The 14,965-nt window shown below is 37.9% G+C and overlaps 1 protein-coding gene across 3 annotated transcripts in view; it reads right to left on the reverse strand.

Moving 5' to 3' along the window:
* Positions 1-368: 368 nt before the first annotated feature.
* Positions 369-14,965, reverse strand: part of xkr6b (XK, Kell blood group complex subunit-related family, member 6b) — a 114,975-nt gene continuing 100,378 nt past the window's right edge. Inside the window, exons 2-3 of one of the 3 annotated variants that reach the window (XM_073933237.1) lie at positions 13,015-13,260; positions 369-6,260 (exon numbers count right to left, since the gene is read on the reverse strand). In XM_073933237.1, the coding sequence (XP_073789338.1) occupies positions 5,287-6,260; positions 13,015-13,198 (1,158 nt within the window). In that variant the 5' untranslated portion in view covers positions 13,199-13,260 and the 3' untranslated portion in view covers positions 369-5,286. 3 annotated transcript variants of the gene reach the window in all.

Below are 14,965 nucleotides of genomic sequence, written 5' to 3' on the forward strand. Positions count from 1 at the left end.
ATACACATCTGAACATATACATCAGTATATAACCACTTTGATCTGTCATTGGGCAAATTGTGCATAAACGTAAAGCATACAGTTTATATATATATATATGTATGTACTCATTTTTTTTTTTTTTCAAATACTATACTTATTTTTCCAGTCTTCAGAGAGGAACAGTCTCATATATAGATCTACAGTAAGGCTCAACATATTCTTTTGATTTTCCCTTTTTGACCTAAAAACCAAAGTTTACAAAAACAACCATAGCACCATATGTTGTCAGTATTAATAATGTTTTTTGTTTTCTTTTTCAAAAAAATAAGGTCTATTACTAGACATCAGTTTTTTTTTTCTCAAATAATGGCAATCAAACAAAACAATTTACTTCCATTTGTATTTGACAACATCAAATAAATCTTATTTTCTCAACATAATTAATGTGTACAGTCAGTTAAGGAAAAAAGAAATGTTACAGTTAGTAGAAAATCAATTACTTAATAATAACTTTGTGCCTTCATTCGTCATACCCCATATCTGAAATACAGTGACAATCTAACACAATCTGTTTCCACAGGTAATTTACCTGTCTCCAACAGCATGGATAACAACTCTAAAATCAGCAGCAACTCATCCTACAACCATAATCATTATTAATAAGATCATTTTCCAACAAAATATACAGCCAGTTCTACAATAACGGAAGAAATACACATAGGCTTAGGACATAGAGATGACAGGAATATACAACACGGCAATCACCTTCTACATGTTTAGCGATCCCTTTTTTATCAGAAGTACTTTTAGGCCTGTGGATGGATGTCAAAATGATGCATTTTCATCTTTTACGAGAAATCCTAGAGCAGATTTTAAACATCTAAACATTTTTATCAAACAAATATACATAAACTTGAACAGAAATTTGGGGAAGAAGTAAAAAAATGAACATATTCGCTGCACCAATGCTTCTTTGTGCAGTGTGAAAAGCAATAAATGGCACCATATTTCAAAAAGAGATGTTTGTCTGTAAACCGTGTTGAGGTGCTTGTTCTTCCAGAGAAGAGAAGTGTCCGTAAGAGCTCAAAGAGGCAGGTCTATTGGACGGTGACTTTGCTTAGTGAGCCACAACGGGGGTCCTGCAGTCCACATCTGTGGTAGCACCTTAAGAATATGTTGATAAGCACCAGGTCAAGAAACAAAAATGCACCGTTTTGTGGTCAACATTTGGCTCTATAGTAATACTGATTGTTGCAGAACCACTGGATCGGATGAGCGTGTGGATGCTCTGGAGCGATGGGTGGGACGTTGCGTTGAAATAAACATGCAAGTGTGTTTGAGGGGTTCACCATATAGGATGCATTTCTTGTGAGCATGCTAAGAATCCAAAGGATGTTAAAGCAGTCTGAAGATGGTTCAGCACTGGAGGCCTTCAAGAATGTGTCCAATGCCATCTCAGATTTACGTTCCAATTTTCAACCAAGTGAGCACCATATTTACGTACCCAAGTTGGATTATTCTTATTGGTCTACACACATTTTTTTCTTAATTTTTTTGTCTTTTTTGCAGGCATAAATCCATTTGGCTAGACATTTGTGTTCACAAGACAAACGACAGAGAGAAAAGATTAACTTGTTGGCACTACAGCTCATTCGTTTTGCAAGACAGAGGAAGGCATAGACAGAAGTACATTAACAATCATTAAATAAATTGCTAACTTCATCGGAACTGTCATTTAGTACCCAAACAAACCAATCTCGTTTCTTTTTTTCAGGTTTGATCGTTAACGAAACCCTTGCGAATGGTCAAATGGAACCAGGAAAAGTGTCTAACCCAACATTCAAGTATTGCCTTTCAGTACTTTCGATTTCGTTTGGCATGTCCTGCATGGGTATGGGGCAAAATTGACTGGCTTGTTACAGTACTGAGTGAAACATGAACTGAGATAGAGACACTGCCGTTGTTGTTTGCTGCATGGGCTGCCATGGCTGCACAGAAGCACCCAAAAAGACAAGGCACCACAAAGAATTGGTTATTAGAGACTGGTCCCACTCACCCATCCCACCCTTGACGTGTACAAATGGCGATGTGACTTTAATATCCACTAATCTGATGTGTAACTTTGACTAGTAAGGCAGTAATCTGAAATGAGCCAATTCTGATTTAGGTGGAATCATTCCCCATGCCTGCTCGAATATGGCAATGTTGGCATCGACACATCATGCTAAAGTGGAACAATAGAAGAAAATATCACAGTGTATTTGGAATATATCACCCGGTCTGTCTTACCTCAATGCTGTAATTTCACAGGAGGCCAGGCAGCCAATTCACGCAACCATTAAAAGGAGTAAATAACGTAAAAGGGTTGGTGATTTCCCAGCAAACAACAGTGCATTAATGTGCCAAGCACCTACAGGAGCGGAATACCAGTGACTCTTCCAGGCACTAGAAGGGAACCGGGAACAGGATTTAAAACCTGATATTGCGAGCATTACGGAATTTGAATGTTTCAGTATTAGAATTCCTTGCATGAAATCCGACTACCCGTCCCTGATTCCCTTTGGCCAGGTTATAAATCTGAGTTGTTATCTTGAAACGTAGTCTTTGCATTTGAATATCCCAGATAACACTTGCATGAGAGGGTGGAGGAGTCTGAGCAGCAACCCAGGATGGAGCTGAAGAGGTAAGACCCACGGAAATACACACACATAAATTCACACACTCGCAGTCTATCCTCTTGTTCTTATCCATCCCTGGCAAAAATAAAAATAAACTCTTCCACCTCATCTACTACAACCAATCTGAAGTCTGCTAGGGAAATCTGAGCAGACGCAAATGCAGCAGCCCATGTAGTGAATCTTGGCATCCCGTGTTAATGTCTGTCGTATCTTGCCTGGACTCTAAACAAAATGTCAGGGTGAATAACAGAAATGACAGCCCTCACATTCATTCATTCTTTTAAACTGATTTGATGAAATCTGGAGCGGGGGGAGTACCTCACTGGAGGTAAACAAGTGGCTTTTTTGAGTCTAACCCTCAAGTTTATTAAGTGCACCGTGTATAGATACTGAAATAACAAAGTATATAGTGGGATGATTAATTCAATTATCTAGTTCATTAGAAGCCCTCATTCATTGGTTGGCACCTGGCAACCCAGTCAATCCTCAATTTAATGGCATGCATTCTGTGGTGGTGTATAAACGTCAAGCAAAAGTGACCTTTTTCTCCAAGCACAACTCCCCAAAATATTGCACACTTCAAATAAAATAACTTTTTCCTTTTATAAAAATGAATATTGTACATATTGAATGTGAATGGTATACCATTTACACATTATTTCTCAAGAATCCATAAGCCTTTTGTTAAAGAAAAGGTTTAAGTGGACAGAACAATGCTGTTTTATACAGGGAATGATGGAGGAGTACTAAAGGTTACAGTTAAGCACCGCACATTTCTTTTCGTTATTACACTGTAATGATGCTAATGTGCAATTGTTACCCTAAATATTAATTTTAACATGAGCTAACTCATTAAAATAACTTGGCTGATGTTAGTTGAGTCATTTTTAATGTTTTTCTTTTTGTTTTTACTGTACATGCTAACTACAACACAATCTCACGGCAATTCGTAACTTTTTCATTTTATGGCTAATTCGTATGAATTCGTAAGATCTAATTCGTACAATTTAGTACAATTTGCTTATCCCCCAATGACGGTTGGGGTTAGGTGTGGGGTTAGGTGCCACCCCTCCTTTTTAAAATCGTATCAGTTCGTACGACTGAAATCGTACGAATTTGTACGAATTAGCCACTAAACTGGCAAAACGTAAAATACTTACGTTTTCTCGTGAGATCAGGCTGGTTAACTCATACAAAGCACTTTTTTCAGGGTTATGTGACAAAACATTAGCCAAGTATTAAAACTTTATCATTGTGTTTTATATGTATGTATTGACTTATATAATAAAATATGTACCTCTAATTCCTTCTAGCTTTCATTGGTGTACACTAGATATGGGTTAAAGCAAATAACGTGTTTAAAGAAATCATTTAAGTTTGGAGTTGGTAAGATTGTCTTATGCTGACCAAGCCTGATTTATTTGATGAAACATATGAAATGATATTAAGATTTAAAATAACATTTTTATATTTGAATATAGGGTAATGTATTTGATTCTGGGCAGCACAGTCGTTCAGTGGTTAGCACGTTTGCCTCACAGCCAGAAGGTCCCTGGTTTGAGTTCAATGCTGCTTTTTCAGCATTATTATTTCAGTCCTTAGTGTCACGTGATCCTTCAGAAATCATACAAATATGCTGATTTTGTGACCAAGAAATAAATCTTATAAATATTGAAAACAGCTGTCATGTTTAATATTTGGTGGAGGCTTTGACACTTTTTTTCAGGATTTTCTGATGAATAGAAAATTGAAACAGAAATATTTTGGAATTTGATTAAGTTAATGCACCCTTGCTGAATAAAGTTATTAATAACTTTAAATAAAATCTTTCCTACCCTAAACAATATGAAATTATGCACCATTTATTCATTTATAATAGTGGGCCATATGCAAAAGAAATGATCGATTTTACATCACTAGTGAGTTTCAGTAGGAAAATACATGTTGAGATAAATATTAAGGCCCTTCATGATTACAGTAGCAGTGGCAGTGTTACGTGGTAGGCCAACACCCAAATTTGACACCAATTTTTACATGACATCACTGAATTTTACACAAAAAGTTGCTGTTCTGTTTAAAAGCAATTTGACAACAATTTAAAGCCTCTTCCCCCATAATCACTGGAGAACAGGAATGGTGTTTTGTGTGCTTCATCTGACAATCAAATGTGCTTTTTAGAGTCTAAGCTAATGTTGACTTTTCTTACCATCATCTAAGATCAGCTGTCGGTACAACTGTTTAGGAAAAAACAAAAACATAGGCACAAAATGGTAAAAGCAAAATCAGAATGAGGATGCCAGAGACTACGTTCCTCCATCATTCCCATCATGCACATCTCAGAGGTGACAGGAACACAAACACCATCAAACATACATACAGTATTAGTCGAACATTCACACCAGAGTAACCCAAACTAGGGAATGTTGTATTTTGGACATTTTGTTCCTCAACTCTACACTGTGTTAGTCAAAATATATGTTGAATATTCTCTGTTTAGACCTTAGATGCACTCTTTTAGCTTGAGAGTACAACTAAATAATAAAAACTCTGAAGAAAAAAGCACCAAAGGAACCAGAGAACTAGAGAGGGTCGAGAGAGTAGAGAAAAGCGGCATCATTGCACGTTTTTATAGGGAGGACTCGTACTGGAGCAGCTCGTAGAGGAGGGGTCCATCCCTGTACCTGATGCCCACTGCGTTGGGGCTGATGAACTGGAGGATATTTATGGTCCGCCGCAAACGGCGGTCCACAAAGTGAGCATCCCAAGCTGGGTAGCGTTTCCTGGGCATATCAATCTTGATTAGGGGCCCTTTTGGAGGAATGGGCCGTCCCGACGCATCGGTGGGCTCAGTTGATCTCACCTGAAACACTGGCAGGCAAGTGTCTGTAGCGGCCTCTTCTGGTTCACTGTAATCCCCTGAAGCCATGCCCCTGGTCGGGGTCGCTTGGGAGCCTCGGGGCCCTGGAGTGGGTGCCATGGGCTCAGCCTCGGGTGGTAAAGGGAGGCCCCAAAGGAGCTCGGCACAGCAGGAACTGGCCAGCACCCTCAGCCGGGGCCCCATAGGATGCAGGACCCCATAGTAAAGAACCATGCAAGCCACTCCGGAAGCAAAGCACAGGAAGACGCCACACAGGGCAGATGCGGCGTAAGAGTCCGTAGAGACTGGGTCTCTGTAGGCATACCAGAGAGCGGTAAGGATGGTGTTTTCCACCAGCACCAGCGAGTAATAAAACACCATGCGGTATCGGGTCCTTCCCTCCTTGACGTTAAACCAGCAGAAGACGTAGACAACGCCGACCACCATGTTGAATAGCACCTCTTCCCACTTGGACATACAGAAGTCGGTGCCTCCGTGGATTACCCAGAAGGCCATGGCACACCAGTGCAGCACCACGAAAATGCCAAAGTAGAGGTGGAAAACCGAGGCAAAGAGGGCGAAAGAGAGCGCCCTAGAGGAAATGGTGAAGAATCGCCACAGGAGATGCACCAGTGCTCCCCGGTAGCTCATGCTCTTTTGGTCATCGCGGGAATCACGCAGAAGCTTGTGGTATGAGGCCAGAACCCAGGAAAGAGAGAGGAGAGACGTGACTGCCGACACACCTAGACAACACAGAGACATACTGATATCACAAAAAAGGGAAATTAAAAAAAAATATTCTTGTGCTCACAGATCTAAGGAATCATGATCAGGATTGAGTATCATGGTCAAGCTCTTCTTTTCAAAATTAAGTGAAATTAACACAATTAAAATAATAAGTGATCCGATCCTAAATCAAAGTGCCAAATGGTGGTTTTGCTTTTTCCTGAATCAGTGCATTAAAGGATTAGTTCAGCCATAATTGAACATTTTATTAATAATTACCCTCATGTCGAGACCATTTTCAGAACACAAATTAAGAAATTTAAGATGAAATCCAAGAGCTTTTTGAACCTCCATAGACAGAACTGGTCCAGACACATTTGAAGTCAAGAAAAAGAACCAAACACATTGTCAAAACATTCCATGTGACTTAAGTGGTTCAACAGTAATCGTATGAAGCTCCAGGAAAGCTGTAAAACTAAAACCAACTTTGTTCGCAAATGTCTTCCATATCAGATCAGGGTGTGTTTTTTTTTTTGGCCAATAAGACATGTTGTGTGTTGCACTGCAGACTCTAATGACAATACGCCGAATTTACCATAGTAAATGTGCACCCTGATGACCTGACGCAGGAGAGAAGACATTCCGTTTTTACAGTCTTATGGTGGATAAGTGTTCTTGGAACTTGATTACAGTTGAACTATTGATGTCACATGGAATGTTTTCACAATGTTTCTGGCACTGTTGCTGTCTATGGAGGATGAGGGAGCTCTTAAATTTTATCTAAAATATTTACATTTGTGTTTTCTCAGGGCACTGAAACGACATAAGGGTGAGTAAAATTCTGACAACAGAATTCAGAACATTCAGTTTTGGGTGAACTAACTCTTTTTTTTAGATAAATTTTAGAACTGTTAGAATTGATTCAGCAGGAAATTGTGTACATTCATCATTAACACATCCATATCTCATCATGTTACGTAGTTAAGTGTCAATGAGCAAGACCTAGTGACCATAACTTGTAGACTTTTGTAACACATTCACTCAAAAACAACAGCATGAGAATAGTTTTGTTTAGTGTGTACACTCAAAATATGACCTGTTTAAAATGAGCTGAAACAACACGATTCTTGTAATTTCTTTGGCCAGTTTTGTAGTTTTTATGTTCAGTTTACTTAAATTTGTAAACCATTAGGTTAACTTAAGCATCTTGTGTTGGGACAAATTTAAGTAATTGTGTTGGTCCAACTACCTCATTAGGGGATTTGTAGTTCCCAGCACGCTTTGTGTGTGATTGAATTAAGCGAAGGAAATATTGACAATAAAAGTAATTTTAGGTGTTTTAAGTTAATAGAAAGACCTGTTAGAGTTTAATCTTCTCTTTAATTTAAAGATTTAAGATTTTCATGTAACACTGAGTTTTGAGATTACCACCTTGCAGAAGCACCAATGCTTTGGGTGTTAGCAGCTTAATTAGCAAAAATGCAGTTTGTTGCTTTGCTCAGTGAGCAATAACTGTTCTAAAATTAGTTCTGAGATCAGTCTCAATCAAGTGTACTGTATTTGTACCTCATGAAACATGCTTAAAAATGGCTGTTTTAGTTCATTTAGGATATCTTCAAATAAAACTAAGAGACTGTAAACTGTACAGCACATAATAGACACACATGATATTATCAGATCTTTGAGTTTAAGTTCATTAAAAATACAAAAGTATTTAAACTTTTACTTGATAATATCATGTTAGACCAACTCAATTATATTTCATTGTGTAGTTTTTTTTTGTTTTTTTTTTGGTGCTAAATAAATTTATTGGATGGAAATACTGCCCTCAATTAAATTGAGTTCATCCAATGAGTGTGTGGTATCTGTATCATAAATTCTATTTTTATTACAGGACCATACCAAATCAGGTGTATATGAGTTCAATTAAGTTTTGAAACAATTTCTGAACAATTATTTTTCATGGGTGGTTCATTCCGCTTTGGCGACTCCTGAAAAATAAAGGAAGAAGAGTGAGTGAATGAGTGACTATATGGAAAAATCGCTTGCAATTTAGTGGACTGCGTTAATATTCTGATTTCATCAGCTTGTGTGAACATAATAAACATTTACATAATAAACTGTATACCAATATACCATCTTTTAATATCACTTTCTTTATGCATTTTGTCACATTAAGTGCTTCCCTTATATTAGTTTTCTACAGGAAGAAAACATTCATGTGCAGTTCATAATATCTTCTGGCCTATATTTAGTTTGCATCAACAATAAGACACATGCTGAATTTGGACTTTTAATAGTAGTTTTATATGACTGAGAACAGTTAATGTGAAAGGTCTTTATATTCTGGCCACCTACTTCCATTCATATTTACATTTTATTAATAAACCAAACTGTATATTCAGTTTGATATCACTTTTAATATCACTGCCTTGGTGCATTAAGCCACATTAAGGGGTTTCTATACAATGACTTTCTATGTACTATAAAAATATTCTATAAGTAAAAGTTACTTGTGAGTCATGAGTGTTCTTCCTTTTATTTACTCTTCAATCATTCATTTTGGGACCTGGATCTCTGCTCTGAGTTTTGTATTGAATTCAAAATATTGCTTCTTACTTATCAAGCTTTAAATAATCTAGCTCCTGTTTATCTAACCAACCTTCTGTCTCGCTACAATGCAACTCGCTCTTTTAGATCTCAAAACTCAGGGCTTCTGGTAGTACCTAGAACAGCAAAGTCGAGTAAAGGAGGTTGAGCCTTCTCGGTTATGGCTCCATAACTCTGGAATAGCCTTCCTGATAATGTCCGAGGCTCAGACACACTCTCCTATTTCAAAACTAGATTAAAGACTTATTTAGTAAAGCATACACTCAGTGCATCATTTAGTGGGTTTCCACACATGTTTCCTTATCATGTTTATATACACTATGAACAGCTGGGGATACTCATCCCGAGGCCCTCAGACTATGCAGAGTCATTGATTGATCCAAGACCAGTGACAAGATGATCCCAAGGTTTCCATATCCTGGACCAGGCCGTATCCTGAGCAGCTGCTGTAGTGGTCATGGAGGAGTGGAGAACATGAGACTGATTGCAGTGAAGCTCTAGGGACAGATGAGTCTTCGCTGAGGCCCAGCTTATAGTCTCCGCCGCTGAGACTGCTGCTCTGCACAAGACGTTTGGCCAGCGGAGAAATTAAAATGGTCGTGCCCAACTGAGTCTGGTTTCTCTCAAGTTTTTTTTTCTTCACTTTTGGCAATTGGTGAAGTTTTTTTCCCCTCTCTGCTTTCGCCACTAGCTTGCATGGTTTGGGATTTGTAGAGCTGCGCATCGATGGTTTGCTCTCCAGTGTCTAGACCACAGGTGTCAAACTCAGTTCCAAAAGGGCCGCAGCTCTGCACAGTTTAGTTCCAACCCTAACCCTAAACACACCTGATCAAACTAATTGAGTCCTTCAGGCTTGTTTGAAACCTACAGGTAAGTGTGTTGGAGCAGGGTTGGAACTAAACTGTGCAGGGCTTCGGCCCTCCAGGAATTAAGTTTGACACCCCTGGTCTAGACCCACAGTTGTGATTATTAAACCACACTAAACTGAGCTGAACTGAACTTAAAAAAACTGAACTACACTGTTCCAATTTACTATGACCTTTTATGTGAAGCTGCTTTGACACAATCTATGTTGTAAAAGGGCTATACAAATTGTCACACAACCAGCGATCGCTCTCCTGAGATCGCTGGTAATCACACGAACTCTATGGACTACACTTCCGCATTTCCCAGGACTACATTTTCATACAGGCACTGCTCCCAGACACCCATGCTGACACATCTAGCTTGATTGCATTCTCACCAGCTAACCCTTGTTAGAGACTGATACTCACCCTACTTAAGCCACACATTCACTGTTCCAGTTTGCAGAGGTTTGTTTACCTAGTGTGACATTACAACGCATTTCCCTGTCTTGTTTCTCCGAGTTAGACCCTAGCCTTCTATTCCCTGTTCTCCTGTTTAGCTTCCTGCCTTTTGACCTGTTGCCTGTTTATACGACTACGATTTTGGATTTGCCTGCACATACCTGTTTTTACCTGATTTGACCACTGCTTGCCTGACGCTGAATAAACCTGCATATTGGATCTTAAATCCTGTTGTATCTGTCATTCCCTCCCCGGTCGTTACACAAATAATCGTGAATTGAATTGAATTTAATCTGACATCTTTTGATGTTGAAAGTTGTGCAGTTTAACTTAGTGGCTTTCATTGACAATTTTTATTTAGAAATATTTCATTTATAAATTTGTACAATAACACAATAAGCTGCTCACTACTGTTTTGGTACATTAATTTACATGACCAACTCAGAAAATATATTGTTTTAAACTATTAAAAATATTTGTCATATTTTAAAGCTTTATAGTTTAGGAGGAAAACTCTTCATGACAGACCTGATGTGTATTGTTTTTCTCCTACAGGTGACTTCAAGGGCTGTGTATGTTTTTCATTTTTTGGGGGGGGGAAAGTCATGCATGTGTACTGTTATAAATATAAAAGCTGTCTTCCTCCAGTTTTGCTAATTAATAAAAGCATGCACTGTGTCATTGTCATCTTATCACTTCTACAACACACGCCTCTTGCTTGTTCTTTTAATCTCTTTTCTAAGATATTTATCATTCATCCTGCTGAGCTCAGGCTTGGCTGGCAGTGCTGTCACCACATCAGAAAAAATGGTCTTACGGCTCACATTACCTGCTGCACAGCAGAAAAAAATACAAAATAAAAAAATACATTTCCCTCAAACACAGTTGATCATTTAAAAAAATCTCAACTAGGGAGGGCTCAGACTGTCAGATTCATCCACAGGTCAGCCTTTTTCCCCCAGATGCACACTATGGAATTGTCATGATTTGTCCAGCTTTCTGAAAGATTAAGATGGTTTTGGACATGCTGATGAATTAATAGAACAAAAGGCTGTGCGATCCAGTTGATTGTATTGTGCTGTCAAAAGCAATCCCAACCTGCAGATTTTGACCATACATCATGCTGTTTCAGAGCCTTATGTTGCACTCATGAAAAACTAAAGGTGCATTTCCAGCAATATTTTAACAGGAAATACCAACACAAATAGATTGGAAACAACCCCCACTGCCAAAATTGTCAGCCTATAAGAGCATTCTGCTATACATTTACAAAACACTAAAATTTGACTTGATATAGAAACTAATATAGACCATTTCAATGTGGTAATGTCATTGTCCCATGAACATTTCCTGCTTCTTATCATGGTACTTTATAACTGTAACAAGCACTTCAGTCATATTTTCAGCTGTCATAACATTATTTATCAATTTATGGACCTTTTTGGATTTTCAGAAGCTTTCAAAATTAAAAATATAAAAGAGGAAATACATTAGGACCATTGTTATGTTTACATCCCTCAAAATGTTTACATCCTTTAAAATATGATTACAATACCGTTTTTTCCCCCTATTTGTTTAACGGAGAACACATTTGTAAACATAATAGTTTTAATAACTTATCTCTAATAACTGATTTATTTTATCTTTGCCATGATGACAGTAAATAATATTTGACTAGATATTTTTCAAGACACTTCTATACAGCTTAAAGTGACATTTAAAGGCTTAACTAGGTTAATTTTGTTAACTAGGCAGGTTAGGGTAATTAGGCAAGTTATTGTATAATGATTTTAACAGGTTTGTTCTCTAGACTATCAAAAAATAAGGAGCTTAAAGGGGATAATAATTTAAACCTAAAATGTTTTTAAAAACTTTTAAACTGCTTTTATTCTAGCCGAAATAAAACAGATAAGAGTTTCTCCAGAAGAAAAAATACTATCAGGCATACTGTGAAAATTTCCTTGCTCTGTTAAACATCATTCAGGAAAATATAAAAAATGTAATCAAAGGGGGGCTAATAATTCTGACTTCAACTGTATATTTTCATGTTTATTCAAATATTATATCCATCCACCTGTTTGTCTGTTCATCTATACATAAAAAAGCAAATTAGTTGAGTAAACATGAGTAAACCTCTTGCCTTAAAAGCGTTAAGTTAACTTCAAATACTGAGCAAACCCATTGAAACTGTCAAGTTGACAACTTTATTTTAGCAGGGTGTCACGGTGACTCAGTGGTTAGCACTGTCACCTCACAGCAAGAAGGTCGCTGGTTCGAGTCCCAGCTGGGCCAGCAAACTCTACACATGTTGCATGTTCTCCCCGTATTGCTGTGGGTTTCCTCTGGGTGCTCCAGTTTCCCCCACAGTCCAAAGACATGAAGTTTAAGTAAATTGGGTAAACTAAATTGGCCAAAGTGTATATGTGTGTGTTGTGTGAATGTGAGAGTATATGGGTGTTTCTCAGTCCTGCATTACATATGTGTATGGCATACACTGGAATAGTTGGTGGTTCATTCCGCTGTGGTTACCCTTTATAAATTAGGGACTAAGCCGAAGGAAAATGAATGAATAAATTTTGCACATAGTCCATTTACTTAATAATTTTAAGTCAATGGGTCTACTTGCTTTTTAAGGTAAAGCCAACGAATTGCTTCAAAAGCAACGTTTACTCTCTTTGTAAAAAAAGAAAAGTCAACTAATTGCTTTTTACAGTGTATAGCCAGAAATATCAATGTTATTGTATCAAGGTTTCAAAGTTATTTCTGTAATATTTGTATCATTCATCACAGACACACAAAAGCAGTACTGTTTGAAATGTCAGTGGTCTCAGTAGAGCCTTGAGGCACTCCTTACACTGTAACGTTTCGGCCCGGTTCTTCTGGATCATGATGCAGAGCTGGAGCACCAGCTGTGGAGCGCTTTCCAGAAATGTCTCCAGTAGACGGAGCATGTTGACATCGGCATACTCGTACATCATGGCCCAGTAGAAGCGTCGCTGGTTCTCCTTTTGCCTCCGGCTCTGGATGCCCAGATACATTGTTCTGATGTACCTGAAAAGGTGCAGATGCAGAAAGGAAGGAAAGGAGAAATAGTGTGAGACTGGAAGCATACAGAAAAGGAATTAGACAGATTACATTTCAGATGTGGAAAATGACAGTAAACAAAGATGGGAGAGAGAAAACACAAGGAGGGATCAATTACACAGACGATCATGTTTCCATTTTGAATATACATTCCCTGAGAAAGTATAACCTTGTGGGATATTTGTATTTTCTGAATGTAAAGGAGCAAGAAGGTCACTGGTTCGAGTCTTTTCTGTGTGGAGTTTGCATGTTCTCCCTGTGCTAATGTGGGTTTTCTCCAGGTGCTCCGGTTTCCCCTACAGTCCAAAGACATGCGCTATAGGTAAATTTAATAAACTAAATTGGGTGTAGTGTATGTGTATGAATGAGTGTGTATGGATGTTTTCCAGTGCTGGGTTGTGGCTGTAAAACATATGCTGGAATAGTTGGCAGTTCATTCCGTTGTGATGAATGAATGACTGAATGCTGACTAAACGTAGCAATACTAATCATTTAAGTTTGCAGAATGTGTGACATTAGCAGCACTTTGGTGTTGCTTTCCTTGTTACTACTACTATAATGTAGTGTGAAACACACCTTGCTGCATTTGTCAGAACATTTCTCAGCTATTTCTCCACTTCACTGTGTTTATTTCAGGTAGTCTGTGCATTATTGGTATACATTTTCCCAGATTATTTTGGTAGGTTAGCAAATTTCCCCAATAAATGACAACAAGTGATGCCTTACATATTGCCATTTTATTCAAACACTCGTTCAATTTTGTTTAGCAAACAATGATTAAGTTTACATTGATATCAGTAATCAAATTATTTGCCTTAATCTGAACAAGACAATAACATGTTTAGGCGTTTACATGAGTTGTTTTTGAATGTTTCTTTCATGATCCCGTTTTACATGTTGTAGCAAATACATCGATTAACATCATTGCGTCAGTACGCTGTCCACATTTCCTTCAGAGTTTTATGTAATTTCGGATGTTTCTTTTCAATTTGTCGGCTTTAACTGCAGTTTGGAACTATCACTTTCATACAGGAATATTTCTGACATGCCGGCAGCGATAAACGAGCTATTGGATAAGAGTATGACCTGCTCAGTGGAATTTAATACTGCATGCCATATGGGGAAACCCCGCTGCATTTCGTGATGCAGATGTCTGTGCTCCTTCACTGACTCGATAGGTGCAGAGAATAGTGTCAAACAGGAGTGTTTATAAACTATCTTGCCATAAAATGCAGCGAAAATCCTACAAGAGGGTAATAGTTTGATTAAGGTGTTTACATGTCTGTACTGCACTAAGATCGATATACTCCACATGTCTCAATTCCATTTCTGTTTAGTTTGATTATGACTTTAATCGGCTTAAGGTATCTTCACCAGAGCATTGTCTAAATCGTATTAAGTTGTGTCCATGTAAACATAATCACTGACTATTTAATTAACAAAATAAATGTCTAAATGTATGTGTAATTTAAAGAAATAATTAAACTAATTTACTCAACAAAACTGATTCTTAATGAAGCAAAAAATAAACTAAAAATAAGTTGTGAATCATTTGTTCAACCAATTCATTCAACACTGATTCCTTAAGAGAAAAAAATATGATTGTAATGCAGGGGTCACCACTCTCAGTCCTGGAGGGCCAGTGTCCTCCTTCTTCCACCCTTATTCTAAAATATGGTACTAATTATCTTCGCTATGCTGACGACACACAAACTTATATT

The sequence above is a fragment of the Danio rerio genome, chromosome 20 (assembly GCF_049306965.1).
Source record: "Danio rerio strain Tuebingen ecotype United States chromosome 20, GRCz12tu, whole genome shotgun sequence".
Classification (NCBI taxonomy): domain Eukaryota; kingdom Metazoa; phylum Chordata; class Actinopteri; order Cypriniformes; family Danionidae; genus Danio; species Danio rerio.